Source organism: Mustela nivalis (genome assembly GCF_964662115.1).
Source record: "Mustela nivalis genome assembly, chromosome: 7".
In the NCBI taxonomy this organism is placed as follows: Eukaryota; Metazoa; Chordata; class Mammalia; order Carnivora; family Mustelidae; genus Mustela; species Mustela nivalis.
The window spans coordinates 46,462,313-46,480,411 of record NC_139026.1 but is presented as its reverse complement, the minus strand read 5'-3'; the positions used below and the strand labels follow the sequence as shown (position 1 = coordinate 46,480,411).

The window sequence follows — 18,099 nt, the reverse complement described above, 5'->3', positions numbered from 1 at the left end:
GAATCGTTCTGCCTGTGGAGCAACAACCCCACAGGGGACCCCCCTTTCTGTGGCCTCACATTAACCTGAAACTGTCACTAGGAAACAAGAAAGCTTCGCCAAGCTGTGTGGTAATTCCTATCAGCCGGGCCACCTGGGCATAAGGCACCGGAAAGAAGCCCCCTAAGGGAGAAAGAGGAAGGAATACGCAGCGGTGACCTGGGCGAAGCCCACATACCAGCAGTGCCTGGCGTCCTGTGGATGAGTGACAACAAGCTGTGATCAGGTTTATCTTAAAAAATGGAACTAGCAATTTATCTCACCGAATACAATTTAGGTGATCATGAAAATAGAATGATGCGATTCGGAGAATGACTGAAGATGGAAAGAAGGGGCGATTTTTCTTTGCGAGCACGGTTTCTCAACAGAATTGTATGTTCCGCTTTCAGAGGACAATCGTAAAGTGGGTCACTTTGGCAAAGATAGTCACGAGCCTCCTCATTTTTCCCAAGGGCCTGTCTTCATTCTTTGATATTCAAATCATTCTCTTTTGAAGGAATGTCCCCGTCCTCGGTCCGGTCCGGTCCTCGTAGCTGAGCTCCCTTTCTCAGGGGTCTCAGGCTGCCCTTCCCTTACTTGCTTTGTGTGGGTGACTTGAGTCGGTCTCTGAGATCGTGTTTATTAATTCCGTGAAGTCCTGGGTCCGTGGCAAGGTTTGCGACTCACTCCGCGGCCGATCTGTACATTGCACTGCCTCATTTGATGCTGGCGGGAAAACTGATTGACGGAGGGTTATTACAGTTGTAGGGAGACACGTCTGAGTGGAGACTAATTTTGTAATTTGTCAGCTCATGGGGGCAGTGCTTCTCTGACTTCAAAGTGCACATGAATCAGGGGAGGAACTTGCTAAAATCCAGGCAGGGTCTGATTCAGCAGGAACAGGGTGAGACCCAAGAGCTTGCATTTTTAACTAGTGTTGAAGTGATGCCAATTTTGCCGATCTTACTGGCACGCAAGCCGCGCTTGGGGCTGCAAGGTGGAGGGTCCCTTTCCATATTGGGCCCTTCCTCAGTCTTCTTCCTCTGGGCTCTTAGGCAACAAATCCTTAGCTGATGGAGTGAGGATGGCCTGCTCTGCCCTGGGCTGCGGGGCTACGGTGGCAGAAGTTGTTTCCTCCTCCTGCTTCCCATATCCATCTTGAGTAGAAGCAGCTCTTTGGTCTCAGACCTGGGCTATCACTTCCCTTGAGAGATGTAGCACGAGACATCTATTTTTAACAATAAAATAGTGAAGTTTTCCTTAAAATATATTTTAAAATAAGTAAAATAAATATATTTCCTTAAAATATTTCCTTAAAATAAAAGATAAGAGATTCTCTGAGGTATTCATGGGGTAAGGTCACTGTCACTTTCTGGCATTTTTAGAAGCTTCCTGGGTGAGAGAAGAATCTGGAGGTGTAGCTGTCTGGCTTAGGGCTCAGCCTTGAGTGCGGACCATTAGGCTGCCAACGTGGGGCTCTTGGCATTACTCATTTGGTGGCAGCCATGTCACTTCAGACCATGACCCTCCCCGTAGAACACGTTTCTGTGTAAATAACATCTGCCCAGGGCCTTACGATGATCACTCTGTGGGAAAATACTTAGTTCTCCCCTGGCCCAGGATCTTCCCACTCCCAGTTAAGTTGAATGAGGTCAGGGTCATTAGCAGCAGTGGTTCTGAGGGCTACGCACCACCTTTACCCCCTTGAGAGACTTAACAACCCAAATTTATTCCTAAGAAGGCCAAGCCAGAGCCCTGGGAAAATAAGGGGTGGTCTTTCCCAGTCTAGGCAGCCAGGTTCATTTGTCCTCTGAGGAGCCGTCCCTGGCCAGGCAGCATTCAGGTTATAAGCAGATACAACTGACAGGAAGGAGTCTGGAAGGGACAAGTCATGATTCTCTTAACAACAGCATCGTGTAGTGATTCAGTCTATGGAGCCATCACCAAGGCCACACTCACTGACTGAATCTGTAACACTACGAGCGGTGAACACCTCCATGCTCTGAGGCCCGGCTTTCCACTTTGGCTCACTTCTAGGGAGACAAGGAGAGACTTCAGTTGCTGGTTTAATCCTCAACATTGTGGGATATCCCTCCACTACATTATAAATACTTCACAGAATAGCTCCTTTACTCTCTCTTACTAAGAACATAGGTTATGTGACTCCTGCTGTCTCATGCTCTCTGTTTACAGTAAGCAAGATACACAGAGAGCCTCTTGCTTTCCAGTCTCCCAGCCATTTGTGTGAGTGCCCCATTCAGGACTGCTTGTTCTCCCCCCCCCCTCCCCCCTGCCAAAGACTTCATTTATTTATTGGAGAGAGAGAGAAAGAGAGCATGGCAGAGGGAGAGGGAAAAACGGACTCCCCGCTGAGCAGGGAGCCCGATGCGGGGCTCGATGCCAGGACCCTGGGATCATGACCTGACCTACCCAGTTGCCCCAGGACTGCTTGTTTTAAGGAATGTCTCTAGGACCTTCTGACCACACGTGCTGTAGCAATGGGTGGAGATCAGCTTCAGTGACAGTGCCTCCCTCCCTCTATACTCTATTTCTGTTCCGTCCAACTCCCCTTTGTATAAATGATTTTTTTATTGAAGCTAAAGCACAAACTAGAAATGCACATGAAAACATTGAAATGTTGCACTTCATGATTGCTCTATCTTTTCCACATGGACTTTGCAACTTCGGGCCCAAATAAGAAACAGAATGGCTGGATCTTTACAGATGGCCCGTGTAACCCTCCGTAGCTGGAGAGGAGCGATGTTGGCGGAAGTTAGTGTAAATCAGGTTTCTTTCAGAAGAGATGACTGTGTGAGATAAACTTCCCTTGTCTGAGGTAATTTGCTTCTTCTCATAAACTCCTCATGGTCTGTGTGCCCCGGTGAAAGCTCAGCCATGGGAGGTGGCGTGAGAGGGCTCCAGGCTGGTCCTGAGAGTCAGGGGACTCAGGGGGGTAAACGCCACCGTCTAGTCTATGAGACCCCTAGGGCTTTGCCCTTCAGCTTGCTCCTCTATCTCTTTACTTGGCAACTTTATTTATTTCTGTGATTATTTGGGAGTAGGCTTTTATATTTCTTGAGCATTATTATTCGGTGGGCTTGGTGTAAGAAAAATGTACCCAATAAATGTCAGCGTGGCCTTAAACATATTTACAGCTATGTCTGTATGAAAATGAAGTTCAGTTTGAATAGTGTGTGTGTGTGTGTGTGTGTGTGTGTGTGTGTGTTTTACGAAATGATGTTATGAGCCACCCTACTACACCTTAGTATGTGGTTGCTTTTTCCTCATTGATTCTCTTTTTCCTGCAACTGGAAGGAATTTTCTGTTCTAGTCATGCAAAGATAAGTACAACAGGGCTCCTGTCTTCAAGCAGCTGACAGTCCGAGGCGGGTGGTGAGGCGGGACTCAAGAACAGAGCTCTGAGTGACAGCGTGACAGGTGCGCTCCTGTCTGTGGACACCAGGCCGGGGCTCACAGATGGAAAGGGAGCAGGGACTGAGAGGCAAGGGAAAGAGGACAGAGGCCGACCTGGGGTGACTGAGAGAAAGGAGCATCGCAGGCGGCCTCTCCATTTTTCTTTTCTCTCCCGCATGCTGTCCAATTAGATGCCCAGTGCTGCTGTCCAGAGTTTGGCCACCTCTCTTGTCTATTATCTTCCCTCCGTATTCTCTTTACCCTTTTCAGTTTTCTCCCTAAAACAGAAAGAGAAGGAAACATCTCTGATGGTACATTCCCCCTTCCCCCTTTGCCTCTTCGTTGGCTTATTATCACCCCTCCCCCATCTGGATGGACCCGTCGCTCTCTAACTCCTTTCCTAACCCTCACCCCGCCAGCCCCCACACACCCTCAGAATGCGAGGTCTCTGCACGCACTGACACCTTTGGTTTGCCGGCCCTTCTCCCACCGGCCTCGTTCTCTATCCTCACGCTCACCAAGTTTGTTTCTGCCTCAGAGCTGTTCCACGGAGTGTTCTCAGCCCTGCAGACTCTCCCTTTAGATGAGCTTGTCATTTGGATCTCAGGGCCAAGAACTTTTTCGACTACCTCATTTCTAAAAGAGTCTCCGTATCTCTAGCTTTCACTTTTTTGTAAGATTCAGGGCCAGCGACACGGTGTGTAGTGCCTTCGCTGTAATTCGAGAGAGGAGCCCCCTGTGTCTGGGGCAGAACCCACCCTTACTCTCAGCTGGAGGGCTGTGCAGGGGACATACTGTAGACTTCTGGGTGATGGCCTGGAGAGTTCTGTCCCCGCTGGAATGGTCTCACTTGCCTACTTATTCTTCACTTCCCCGGTTCGTTGTGTGACCCCCCAAATCTATATTTTTCAAAGCTTTATCTCCAATAGTTTCTTTGTGGTTTCAACCCCAGAGTTTAGAGTACTAGTCCACAAATACTGGCTGAATGAATTAAGGATTCTGTGATGCCTTGATCAATCTTGTCTCTGTTCTGGCTCAGGCCTCCCCTTATACATCTTTCTAGAGTATTTATCACATTGTGTTGTCATTCTCTTCCTAGTCCATATCTCTCCCACCAGACAGTGAGCTTCTCAAGGTCAAAGAATGTGCCTTGTCAGTCCTGCATTGTTCAGGGTGGCATCTGGTACATTGTGAGCTCTCAGTAAGCATGTGTTTGAGTTAATGGCTGAGTTTCTGGATCTCCCTGAAAGGAAGAGAAGTGGTTCCATTCAAATAAGGAAGTCTGACAGAAAAGTGGCTTTCTAGTGGGAAAATGAGTTCAATTTTGTGTTTGAGGTGTGAGCTGAGTATTCAGATGAAAATGTCCAGAGGTGACTGGGAGTGTGGAAGTTGGGAGGCAGCCAGGGCCCAAGGGACGCTGCAGCCATGGGTGAAGATATTCATTGATGAGGGAAAGGTTATGGATGGAGGTCACAGATCAGAAGCCTGTAGCCAAGTCCGGCCTGAAGACTTTCTTTTTTTTTTCCTCATGGTGTTTTAAAAATTTTCAAATTTGTTGCCAATTTTTAAAAATGAGGGCTCCTCAAACAAATTCTGGGTTTCTGGCTCCCGAGAGCCATCAGATCTGGTCACATGAAGCTGAGGAGTAGCTTCCCGGCAAGGGCTTCAGGGGTCCTTCCATCTCCGCTTCCTGTTACCTGCCCGCCCTGGAGGATTTCAGTTTTGACGGAATGAGAAGCAAGTAGACTAAAAGCAGCAGATTTCTTCCAGTTAGGACCAGGAGTAGATCTGGGCAGGCTGAGAAGGTTGGGCTAAAATGGAATATGGAGTAAGCACAGTGTCAAAAATTCAAGTGAGCAGAGAGGATGGATGCGGACATGGGGAAGAAAGGGTTGAGATGGAAGAAAATGAATGTTAATAAAATATGATTTTAGCAATTGGAGAATCACTAATAGTACATGGCAAAGCAGTTAAAAGTGTGAATTTTGACATCAGATAAGACTTTGTCCAAAGCTTGGCTCAGCAAGTTTTGGGAATAATGAGGTCACTTTCAAATTATTTTACTCTTTACAGTTCTCAATAAAGATAACTTCAGTATGGCAAGTTGAAATTCTACCTTCATTACTTTTTCCCCCACTGAAGCAATTGCTTTTATAAATGATTTTGGTTAACAAAAATTTTCTTAAAACCACGGCTTTTTGGTCTATAATACAGTAAAACCCAATAAATGGTTAACTGTTAGTGAATTTTTTTCCAGATGTCACTCAGAGATGCTAATGTCTCAGGTGCCTTTGAAATGATTTGTGTTTTTTTTTTTAATGGAATGACACATACTCTGTTTTTTTCAGAAAAACGGAGTGGTAGAAGATTTATATGTTTGAGTTCCTATGGCTAGCCCAGAAACTAAATGGAGGTATTTAATTAATTAATTAATTAATTTTGAATTTTCAAAATTTAAATATAGTTGATACACAATGTTTCATTAGTTTCAGGGGTACAATATAGGGATTCAACACGTTTCTACATCATGTCACACTCACCACAAGCACAGCTCCCATCTGACACCATACAACACTATTACCGTACCACCGACGCTATTCCTCATGCTGTGCCTTTTATCCCTGTGACTTCTTTATTTCATAACTGGAAGCTTGCATCTCCCACTCCCCTTCACCCAAAACGGGGGCTTTTAAACATCCTGCTCATCAGTTGGTTTAGAAGTCCAGTGTTGGGATGTCTGGGTGGCTCAGTCAGTTAAGTGTGTGCCTTCGGCTCAGGTCGAAGGGTCCCAGATTGAGTCCCACATCGGGGTCCCTGGTCAGTGGGGTGCCTCCTTCTCCCTATGCCTACTGCTCCCCCTGCTTATGCTCTCTTTCTGACAAATAAATAAATAAAATCTTAAAAAAAAAAAAAAAAAGGTCCAGTCTTTTCTCATCAAGGGAGGGAGCAGAACTCATTTATTGCTTGTGGTGTGGTAAGTTTCCTGTAAGGGGAAACCTTTCTCTGTTGGACTCACACGATTGATTTGACTCCAAGCTCGATGATTCTTTTTAGAGCTAATATGTTCTTAAACCAACCCTGGCTGTATGAACAACTGATCACCTGTTCGTAAGCCATCTTCTTCTTTCCTAGGGGCTCCTCATACTGGAGGCAGGGAGAAAATCCTTTTATTTTTTGGTAAACATTTTAGAGAGAAATATGGTAATTTATTATTTTCTTGGAAATTTTCTTTTTGTAGTTATGTCTTCTTTTAAAAAATTATTGCTCATTTTTTTTTTTTGGCTATGTGTTAAAAGTTCAGAAGTAACACAGGTAAAAGCAATGGATTACTAGGGTGGTAACTAGTAAAAGTTTATTGTGCACACAAAAAAGACAGTTTGCCAACTGAAACCAAAACACGGAATAAGGCCATTTAGGAAGCAGCTTGTAGAGAGAGAAAGCAGTGCCTATTTATTCTTCTGTGGTTAGTTATAATATTGGAATTTTCTTAAGTGATAGGGAACTGGTCAGTGGTTACTTCCTATCAACCTTGGGAAACAGTTCAGGTCTTGCTTATGGTTTCCAGAGGCATAAGCAAGAGATGATGTAGGTCAAGTCAGTTGTGCAAAATGAGTTGCATTAAGCTTTGTTTATATGACTAAACGTTTTGTCTGCTTAGGGAATTTTCAGGACTGGTCTCCATTTGTTTTTAATTTTAACACGTGCATTTAAACAAGATGGCAGGATGGATGGATGGAGCTCATTGTGGCATTTAAGCTATAGGTGTACAGGCATTTACTGTACAATTTTTAAAACTTTTCTGTATGCTTAGAAATTTCTGTAGTAAAATGTTGGGAAAAGCAGGCATTGTTCCAGACTCCTTAAACTGCAATTTAAATCATCCGGTAGCAGGTGGTGACAATACTTTGAAGATCAGGTAGACCTGTTTATTCAAGCCCCTGATCGAACACCTAGAAGTTTATACTTTATTTACCAAAGTATAATTCAGCAGACTGATTTTCTGGCTTAGGGACTCTATTTTTTTAAATCCATATCAAGGCCTGGGCAAAGTTCTAAAGCCGGGTTTATTCAAAGCCCAAATAATTGCCAGGCACCTCTGTTGGCTAAAGATGGTTTTTCTCCCTGGGCAGTCATCCAAGGCTCGATTTCAGGTTGTTATATTCCCATGATTCTATTATAGGGGAAGACTTTTTTTTAAAGAAGATTTTATTTATTTATTTATTTGAGAGAGAGAGAGAGAAAGAGGGAGGAGAGGGAAGTGCAGAGGGAGAGGCAGAAGTGAGAAGCAGACTCCCCACTGAGCAGGAAGCCAGACATGGGGCACAATCCCAGGACCCCAGGGACCCCAGGGATCTCCGGGACCATGACCGGAGCCCAAGGCAGACGCTTAACCAACTGAGCCATCCAGGCGCCCTCCCTGATTTTATTATAAAACATTAGTCCATGCAACACCAGATGCCACCAGGAGACTCTCACTGGGGAAGAAATAAGAGCCTGATTCAACTTCTCCAGGCTTTCTTCGCGATCAGGCTGGGTTCGCCTTATTTAGGGTTGCTAGATAGAGGACAAGTCGCAGTTCCCAGACAGAGGAGAGGTCAGCTCGGCTGTCTGGCTGCTCCCGCCTTTAGGACCAGAACTGCAAGGGAGGCTGGAGCTTGTGGTCTGCGTTCTGCAGGGCTTGTCTGGGACGTGCGGAGGCCCTGAAGGAACTTCTATCTATCTCCTGAGCCAAATCCTCCCAGAGTTGCAAAGGACCTGATCAGAGTGGAAACCAGTTTGCTGGGTACAGTCAAACCAGCTCCTCCTACCCAGCTGCCCTGAGGGTGGGAAACACTAGTATTGCTTTGTTTAATTCACCCAAATTTCCATGGACATTTCCTAATATGGAAGTGGAATTTGGACCTCAGACTTTTTGCTTTTTTGAGAGCAGCCTCAGATAAAAGAATACACTAGAAGTTTGGCCACTGTCTTCATTTCACTAGAGAGCAGGGCTGTGGCCTCCCGATGCCTCATGACAGGAACTGTCCCAGCAGTAATGTTCCCTCACATAACACACACTGAGTTCCTGCTCTGTGCTGGCGAACTGCCCGCGGACAAGATGTGTCTCTGGGTGTTCATCACACGGGTGGGTACGACACAGAGCGGAAGGAAAGTGGGAGGTGGGGGAGACAGTTGGTTCAGGTAGAGGCAGCAGCCTGTCCGCGCTAGCTCCAGAAACCAGAGAAAGCTTGAGATGTTCGGCAAAGGGCAAAAAGTTCGATGAGATTAGAGCGCAGCACCTACAGTGAAGGGTAAGGCTTAGTAAGGCGCACGCTCTAAGCTCATAGTGGCCCTGATTTCATGATGCTTCCTGTTGTTTCCACGTGCGTGGATACTTGCTGAAGTGCTCCACATGTCCTTAAGAAAAGATGTCATGCTGTCCGTTTGTACCTTCACCCCAAAGCCAGTCATAAACGGGCGCAAGATTCTTGTGTGATTTGAAGCAGTCTCTATTTTCTAACCCACCCCCCCCCCAGTCTCATGAGCAGTTTTTGGTGGCAAGAGGTCTGATAATTTTTGCATCACAATCATAAAGTTACATTTCAGCTGAGATTGTTGGTCCCACTTCGCCTGGTTAATAATAACTGGACAGGTGTGAATAATTGAATTAAGTTCAATTATAAAATAGTTATTAAACAACAGTGGGTATTAGATGGGGAAGCTTTTCAAAATGTCCCAGCTTACGCCCATCTGAGTTCTAAGGCATACAGACCTTTACATGGGACTTGGATGAGCCTATGTGAACAAAGTTTCCCTGGTATCGGTTGCATGTTCATGGTTCAAGTGAACTCACTGAGACCTTATCACTTGCATAGAAAGGAACGCTTTCAGAAAGTTCTGGATTATGTTTTTGAGCATATTTATACTGGCTTCAATATGCTATGAGAGGACAGAAGTCAGAAGCATTTTAGTCAGAGTCGATCTCTATAATGTAATGTCCTAGGAATTTATTTTGTGGTCGTTTTCCATTGGATCCATAAAGTCAAGGCCATGATTATAACTGGGAAGGCAGTAGTAAATTTCCTCGCTACCTTTATTTCCTCTTAAATAGGAAAACACATGAATTATCTTCTTGCCTATTGGATCTACCTGGAAGATATATGCTGCCAACAAATTTGAGTTGAGGAAATCAGAGATGGCTTATCATTATTTACAAGTAACTGGATAATCGCTGCCAATTGTTCATATCTCATGAGGCAGCATTAAAAGTCCTGTGGGGTAGATATTACAGAATGAACTTAACCCTGCTTTAGAAGGGACTTAAGTATCATTCTCCATGGTCTGCTCTTGTTTGGGCTAAATCACAAATTCATGTTATCAGGCAAGCATTAAAAAAGGAAGCCAAGAAAAAAAAAAAAAAAGAATTTTAGGTATGGTAGCACCAGTGAGGATCGGGAAATGTGGGTGATTCAGGAGATTTGGGAGACTGAACAGGTGGCAGGGCACAGTGGATGGCCCCTGGGGGAGGCATGGGGGGAGGGGTCAGGTGATGACTGGGAATCTGTTGGGGACTGCTGCTTGGACATGACAGCCAGTTATAATTATAGTATAAGGCTTTCTACAACATAAACAAAGCAAAAGGTGGTATGACATTTACTGTGATTTAGAACCATAGAATGTTATTCTTGTCTTCATGATTTCTGCTTTATTTTTATTAAAACAAATTTAGAAGTAAGGGAACATTTGTACCAGAATTAGAAAATTTTAAAGAGCTTTTGTCAGGAGATTGGTGTTTTATTTTTTCTTATTTATTTATTTATTTATTAACATTTTAATAAGGAATTTCAAATATACATAAGTTAGAATAATAGTGAAACTCATGTGTATCCTTTACCCAGATTTGACTGTTTTCAATTTGTGTCCTATCTTACTTTATTCAAATCCCCCACCAACTATCCTTCTTTACCAACTGCATTTTTTTTTTTTTTGCTTTATTGAGATACAAGTTTAAGGCATATGACATGATGATTTGATACACATACATATTTCAAAATGATTACTACAGTGAGGTTAGTTAACACAACCATCAGCCACATAATTACCTTTTGTGTGTGTGTGGTGAGAACATTTGAAATCAACTCTCTTAGCAACTTATAAGCATTAATGTAATATTGTTAACTATAGTCATCAGGCAGTACATCAGATCCTCAGGACTTAACCATTTCAAACCGAGTTTGTATCTTTTGTTAAACATCTCCTCATTCTACTTCCCCCACCCCCATCTCTCAGTCTCTGGCAACTACCATTCTACTCTCTGTTTCTCTCTACTCTCTTTTTTCTCTAAAAAAGTTTGGCTTTTTTAGTTTCCACATATAAGTGATAGCACAGTCTTTCCATGTCTCACTTATTTCACTTGGCATATTGCCCTCAATTTCATCCAAGCTGTCACACATGGCAGGATTTCCTTCTTTATTATAGCCGAATAATAGTCCATTTGTGTGTGTGTGTGTGTGTGTGTCCCATTGTCTTTATCCATTCATCTATCAATGGATACTTAGATTGTTTCCCTATCTTGGCTATTGTGAATTATACTGCAATGAGCATAGGGCTGAGGGTACCTCTTAAAGATGGTGATTTCGTGTCCTTCAGACATACACCCAGACATTTTGGGGGGATCTCCATACTGTTTTTCATAATGCCTATACCAATTGACACTTCTACCAACAGTGTACAAGTGTTCCCTTTTCCCCATACCCTCACCAACACTTGTTCTCTTTTTCCTGCCTTTGTAAAACTAGCCATCCTAACATGAATGTGACGATATCTCACTGTAGTTTTGATTTGCATTTCTCTGATGATTAGTGGCATTGAGCATCCTTTCATGTACCTTTTGGCCATCTGTATGTCTTCTTTGGAAAAATGTTTATTCATGTCCTCTGATCATTTTTATTAGATTATTTGTGTTTTGCTATTGAGTTGTGTGAGTTCCTTATATATTTTGAATATTAATCCCTTATCAGATATATGGTTTGTAAATATTGTCTTCCAATCTTTAGGTGGCCTTTTAATTTTTTGCTTGTTTCTTTTGCTGTATAAAAACTCTTGAGTTTGATGTAGTCCCACTTGTTTATGTTTGCTTTTGTTGCTTGTGCTTTTGGTGTTGTATCCAAAAAAATGGTTCTCAGACCGATGTCAAGAAATTTTTTCCCTATGTTTTCTTCTAGGAGTTTTATGGTCTTACGTCCATATTTAAGCCTTTAATCTATTTAGAGTTAATTTTTGTGGGTGGTGTAAAGTAGAAGTCCATTTCATACTTTTGCATGTGACTAGTTTTCCCAACTCTGTTAAAGAAACCATCTTTTCCTCACCAAGTACTCTTGGCTCCCATGTCACATTTTAGTTGGCCGTATATGCATGGGTTTATTATCTATTTCATCAGTTTCTATGTCTATTCTTATGCTAGTACTCTTCTGATTACTATAGCTTTATTGAAATCAGGAGGTATGATGCCTCCAGCTATATTCTTTCACAGGGTTGCTTTGGATATTAGGGGTCTTTTGTGGTTCCACACAAATTTTAGGATTTTTTTTTTCTGTTTCTATGAAAGATGCCATTAGAATTTTGATAGAGATTACATTGGATCTATAGATGGCTTTGAATAGTATGGACATTTTAACAATATCAATTGTCCTGATCTAAGAACATAGGATATCTTTCCATGTATTTGTGTCCTCTGTTTCTTCCATCAATGTCTCATAATTTTCAATGTGCAGATCTTTCACCCCCTAGATAAATTTATTCCTAAGTGTTTATCAGTTTTTATGCTATTGTAAATTGGATTCTTCCTTTCTTTTTCAAACAATTTATTGCTAGTGTATAGAAATGCAACTAATTTTTGCATATTGATTTTGTATCCTACAACTTCACTTAATTTATTAATTCTAACTTTTTTTGGTTGACTCTTAAGGACTTTCTGTATATAAGATCATATCATCTGCAACAGATAGTTTGCTTTTTCCTTTCCAATTTGGATAACTTTTATTTCTTTTTCTTATCTGATTTCTTTGTCTAGGACTTCCAGTATTATGTTGCATAGAAATGGTGGGCAGTGAGCTTCCTTGTTTTATTCCTGACCTTAGAAGAAAAACTCTCTGCTTTTCTTCTTTGAGTATAATGTTAGGTATGGACTTATCATATAGGGCTTTTATCATGTTGAGCTATAGTCCATCTATAATTTGTTGAAAGGTCTTTTTCATGAAAAGATGCTGAATTTTGTCTAATGCTTTTCTACATCTGTTGAGATGATCAAATGATTTTATTAATGTGGTGTAACACATTGATTGATTTGCATATGTTGAACCATTTTTGTATCCCAGTAATAAATCTCACTTAATCATCATGTATGACCCTTTTAATGTATTATTGAGTATCCATACTTATCAGAGATAATTGTCTGCAATTATCTTTTTTTGTAGTATATTTATCTGACCTTATTTGGTATCAGGGTGATGTTGGCCTTTTAAAATGAGTTTGGAAGTGTTCCCTACTCTTCAGTTTTTTTGGGAGAATTTGAAGAGATTTGTATAGACTCTTCTTTAAGCATTTGGTAGAATTCCCCAGTGAAGCCGTCTGGTTCTGGACTTTAGTTTGTTGGGATGTTTTTGATTATTGATTCAATCTTTTTTTTTAATGGGCTTTTTAGATTTTCTATTTTTTCATAATTCAGTCTTAGTTGGTTTTATGTTTCTAGGAATATCCATAACTGTTCATAGTAGTTTCTTAGGATCCTTAGTATTTTTGTGGTATCAGTTGTAATGTCATCTCTCTTTTCTGATTTTATGTCTTTGAGTCTTCTTTCTTTTTGTTCCTTAATCTAGCTAAAGTTTTGTCGATTTTGTTTATCTTTTCAAAAAATTAGCTCTTAGTTTTGGTGATTTTCCATAGTATTTCTGGGTCTATTTCATTTATTTCTGCTCTGGTCTTTGTTATTTCTTTCCTTCTACTGCCTTTCATCTGAGTTTCTACTTTTTATAGTTCCTCGAGGTGTAAAGTTAGGTTGTTTATTTGAGATATTTCTTTTTTCTTCTTACTGTGGGTGCTTATTGCTATAAAATTCCTTAGAACTACTTTTGCTGGGACGCCTGGGTGGCTCAGTAGATTACACAGCTGCCTTCTGCTCAGGTCATGATCCCAGGGTCCTGGGATCAAGTCCCACATCGGGCTCCTTGCTCAGTGGGGAGTCTGCTCCGCTCGCTGCCTGCTTCTGCCTCTGCATCTCTCTCTTTCTCTCTCCCTTTTTTCCCCTCTCTGAAAAATAAATAAAATCTTTAAAGAAAAAAATATGACTGCTTTTGCTATATCCCATAAGTTTTATTATTATATTGCATTTCCGTTTTTATTTGTTTCAAGATCTTTTTTATTTCCTTTTGGTCTTCTCTTTAGCTCATTAGTTTTGCAAGCATGTATTGTTTAATTTCCTCTACTCATGAATTTTCAAGTTTTCCTCCTGTTATGGATTTCTAGTTTCATTACCATTGTGGCTAGAAAAGATACTTGGTGCGATTTTAATCTTATTAAATTTGCAAGGTTTGTTTTGTGACCTAACGTATAATCTAGCCTTGAGAATGTTCTGTATGCATTTGAGAAGACTGTGTATTCTGCTCTGTTGGGTGGGATTTCTGATATGTCTTTTAGGTCATTTGGTCAAAGGCATAGTTCTAGTTCACTGTTTCCTTACTGATTTCCTGACTGGGTAAACTATCTGTCGTTGAAAGTAGAATACTAAAGTCCCCTACTATTATTATATTCTTCTATTTTTTCCTTCAGGTCTGTTAGCATTTGCATAATAATAGGTTCTCCGATGTTGGATCTCTCTCTCTCACTAGAGATAGAAATACAGATATAGAGTATAGACATATAGATTTATAAGTGTTATAGTCTGATGCATATCCCCCTTACCAGGCTGAATTGGCCCCTTTATCAGCATATAATCTTCTTTGTCTCTTGGTACTGTTTTTGACTTAAATTTTATTTTATCTGACGTAAGTATAGCTACCCCTGCTCTCTTTTGGTTTCCATTTGCATGGAGTATCTTTTTCCATTTCTTTAGATGTGCATGTCCTTAAAGCTAATGTGAATCTGTAGTAGGGAGCAGCATATAGCAGCATTTTTTTTTTTTAATTCATTCACAACCTCTATGAATTTTTACTGGAGAATTAATCCATTTATATTTAAAGTAATTATTAATCGGTGAGGACTTATTAATGCCATCTTATTGTTTTTTGGCTCTTCCCTTATTCCTTTCTTCCTCTTTTGCTATGTTCCTTTGTGAACTGATTTTCTGTAGTGGTATGCTCTGACTCCCTTCTCTTTATCTTTTGTAGGTTTTTGTTTTGTGGTTATGTGAAGCTTATGTAAAATATCTTATTGCTTATTTTAGGCTGATAACAACTGAATTTTGATCATATACAAAAACTCTATCCTCTTACTTACATCTCCATGTTTTGTGTTTTTGATGTCATAATACACCTCTCTGTATGTGTGTACTATTAACCAATTATTGCAGTTATAGTTATTTTTAGTACTTCTGTCCTTTAACTTTTCTAATTGAGTTAAGTGATTTATAAAGCATCATATTAGGGTAGCAGAATGTCCTGAAATTGACTGTGTATTTAGCTTTACTGGTGTGTTTTATACCAGTGTGCAGGTCTTTAAACTCCATAAATTAAGACTTAAGTTTGTAATGTTCAGCTTCTGAGTCCTTTCTGAGTGGTTGCTATACAGTGTGTGAAACCTTTAAAGCTTCAGTGTGCATCATGAGAATCTCAAAGACACACAGCCCCGACTTTGATCCTCCAACTATGAAACGATCTTTTTCTTTTGGCCTTGAGCTCATCATTTTACAACAGTGGACCAGCCTCTATGAGCCCCAAAGAATTCTGTGGCATTCAGAACTTGTAAACAGAAAGGGGGAGAGGAGGGAAGGTCACAGGATCAGGATGCGAGTTGATGAGAGCTTTCCAGTGTTTTTGTTATGGCTGAGAGAGACACACATGTTTCCATGACAACTGAAGTGTGTGGGTGGGAGAAGGGATGGCTGGCACACTCTGGCTGTGGTTGGTTTCCCTTTCTTGTTCTTTCTGGTGTGTTGGTGGCCTTCTCTGAGCACATAGAATTAAGTGTTGTTGTTTTCAATTTTGTTTGGGAGTTAGGCTAAAATAGAAATTGTACATGGTTGCTCATGGGATGTTAAAGCAGAAATTAACATGTCAAGAATTATCTTCTTGTTCATGGATGAAGATAATGAAGCTCAGAGAGCTGGTTCTGCTCAGCGTGGGGTCTCACATCTAGTAAGTGGCAGAACTCAGAGAAAAGCCCAGGTCTTCATACCTTTCTCCTTCACCAGAGCAATTCGATACACATGTTACCAGAAAGAACTAGAATCGTTTCTTATGAGGATTTAGTGATGCACCCACAAATCAACATTCCAAAGCCTGTTCTGACTTTCTCTTGATGAGTTTTAAATATAGTATAATGGCCATACGAAATAAATCTTCAGATTCCAAACTTGACAATGTCCTTCAGCTCCATTCTCTTTTTGGATCACAAGGACATATTTCTATTTTATTGCAAATTGAACATAAGCAGCTTTACTACACAGCCAGCAGTTTAGCAAGATCATTTTAAGTTGCAACCCTCTCTGGTTTTATCTTGAATGAACTTGAGGTTTGTGTGTATATAATCATTTTCAGGTGGTACATTTCACCTGTCTTCGAATGGACTGTGGCCAGTTCCATGGTGGTCTCACGCTGTGGATTTATACCCTTTGTGCTGTTTTCATTTCTAGGACCAGATCTTTATGGAAAATGTGGGTGCAGTGAAGCAGCTCTGCAAACTAACTCACAACCTTGAAGAAAGGATAGAGGAGTTAGAAATATGGAACAGAAAGCTGGCCCGGCTGAAGCGGCTCAGTAGTTGCAAGTCCTCAGCCAGCGAAGCAAGCTCCATCAGGTACATCCCAAGTACCACAGGCACAGGAGTTGGAAGGAAGGAGAGAATAGGGCCTCTCCGTAACTAGTCCAATGAAATGGTCTTTCTGATCCAGCAGCAACCATCACTTTCTGATGCTGCCATCCCTCTTCTCTTTCTTTTTAAGATTTTTTTCATTATTTGACAGAGGGAGAGAGAGCACAAGTAGGCAGAGCAGAGGGCAGAGGGAAAGAGAGAAGCAGGCTCCCCGCTGAGCAGGCAGCCCCATGAAGAACTCTATCTCAGGACCCTGGGATCATGACCTGAGCTGAAGGCAGCAGCTTAACTGACTGAGCCACCCAGGCACCACCCCTCCCCTCTTTTAAAAATGTTTTGGAACACAATTGCCTTATGTGGTAATTTTCTTATTTTTTCTGTTGCTGCTTTAAAAAGAAAATAAAACATGAAGTAGCTGTTTAAGAGCAAAGTGTTATATGAAATGTTACATTTTAGCAAAGGGACAACTTCTCCTTTAAGGAGGAGAAGGGGCCTTTTCTAAATTTAGAAAATCATGTTTCTTTCTCAGGGAAAAAACTTCTAGTCTTTTTTTCTTTTTCCTCATTACTTAAGGAGGTAAATGCACATTTCCTGGGGTCTAATTATGAGAAAAAAGAAATATAAGGTTTAATGCATTCATTTATGCTTACTAAGGTTCTTTTTCACAAAAGAATCTCTCAATTGCTTTGACTTTTGCTTTTTAAAATTAGCACTGTATTACCAAAAAAAAAAAAAAAAAAAAAAAAAGAAAGTCATACTGCTGTGTTAGTAGAAGCCTGGGCTTTTGTCTTATAACTCCCAGAGAGGCATTTGAATAGTAATTAACATTCTCTCTCTCTCTTTTTTTAAAGCAAATTTAGCAGAGCTCTTAGTGCGTCTTCTCCAAGAAGGGCCATTCCCAAAAAAACCAACAAGGTAAATAGAATTAAATTTGTAATGAATAATGATGATGTTTTTTCTATACCCCCCTAAAGTCTTTAGAGAAATTGATCAAAAATGCTTTTCTTCATTTATTTGCTGATAGACACCCTACTTTGCATCCTTATGCACTTTAGGTTTTTGTTTTTTTTTTTTTAAGATTTTATTTATTTGAGAGAAAGAGAGACAGAGCATGAGCAGTGCAGAGAGGGAGAGGGGATGGGCAGGGCTCAATCCCAGGACCCTGAAATCATGACCTGAGCTGAAGGCAGATACCCTTGTACTACCCCTTTAATAGATACTAAGTGTTTTTTCAAAAAGATGTTTAGAAAAAGGAGTGTAGAACATGCTCATTTCAGAAATACTGTTCTGCCAGCTTTTGTTTATACTGCCCCCCCCCCCCAGTGAAATTCATCAGCCTCCACATGCACTTGGCCCTTGGCTGCAAGTTCTGTGTGAATGCCTTAACTTGACCTAATTCCTTATCTATGGCTTCAGAAGTCCCGGAGAGGCTTCCGTCACTTCCCCAAATCCCTCTTTTCCCTTTGTTAATTAGTACTGGTCGTGCAAATGGGTAAAATAGGTGTTCACTTTCTTATAAGTGTAAATTGTTATGGTTTTATTAATGAATAAAGAGAACTTTTCTCAAACAGGTTAACATTGACAGTAAGTGTACAGTAAAAGCTGGAAGTTAATCATGTAATAATTTGAAGTATGCCCTCTCCAGAGCAGAGAAGTGTGAGT

At 41.0% G+C, this 18,099-nt stretch overlaps 1 protein-coding gene across 5 annotated transcripts in view; it reads left to right on the top strand.

Moving 5' to 3' along the window:
- Positions 1–18,099, top strand: part of MYRFL (myelin regulatory factor like) — a 125,424-nt gene that overhangs the window by 85,633 nt on the left and 21,692 nt on the right. For all 5 annotated transcript variants that reach the window (XM_082742868.1, XM_082742867.1, XM_082742866.1 and 2 more), the window contains exons 14-15: positions 16,259–16,422; positions 17,289–17,352. In XM_082742868.1, coding sequence (XP_082598994.1) covers positions 16,259–16,422; positions 17,289–17,352 — 228 coding nt within the window. The remainder of the gene's footprint in view (positions 1–16,258; positions 16,423–17,288; positions 17,353–18,099) is intronic.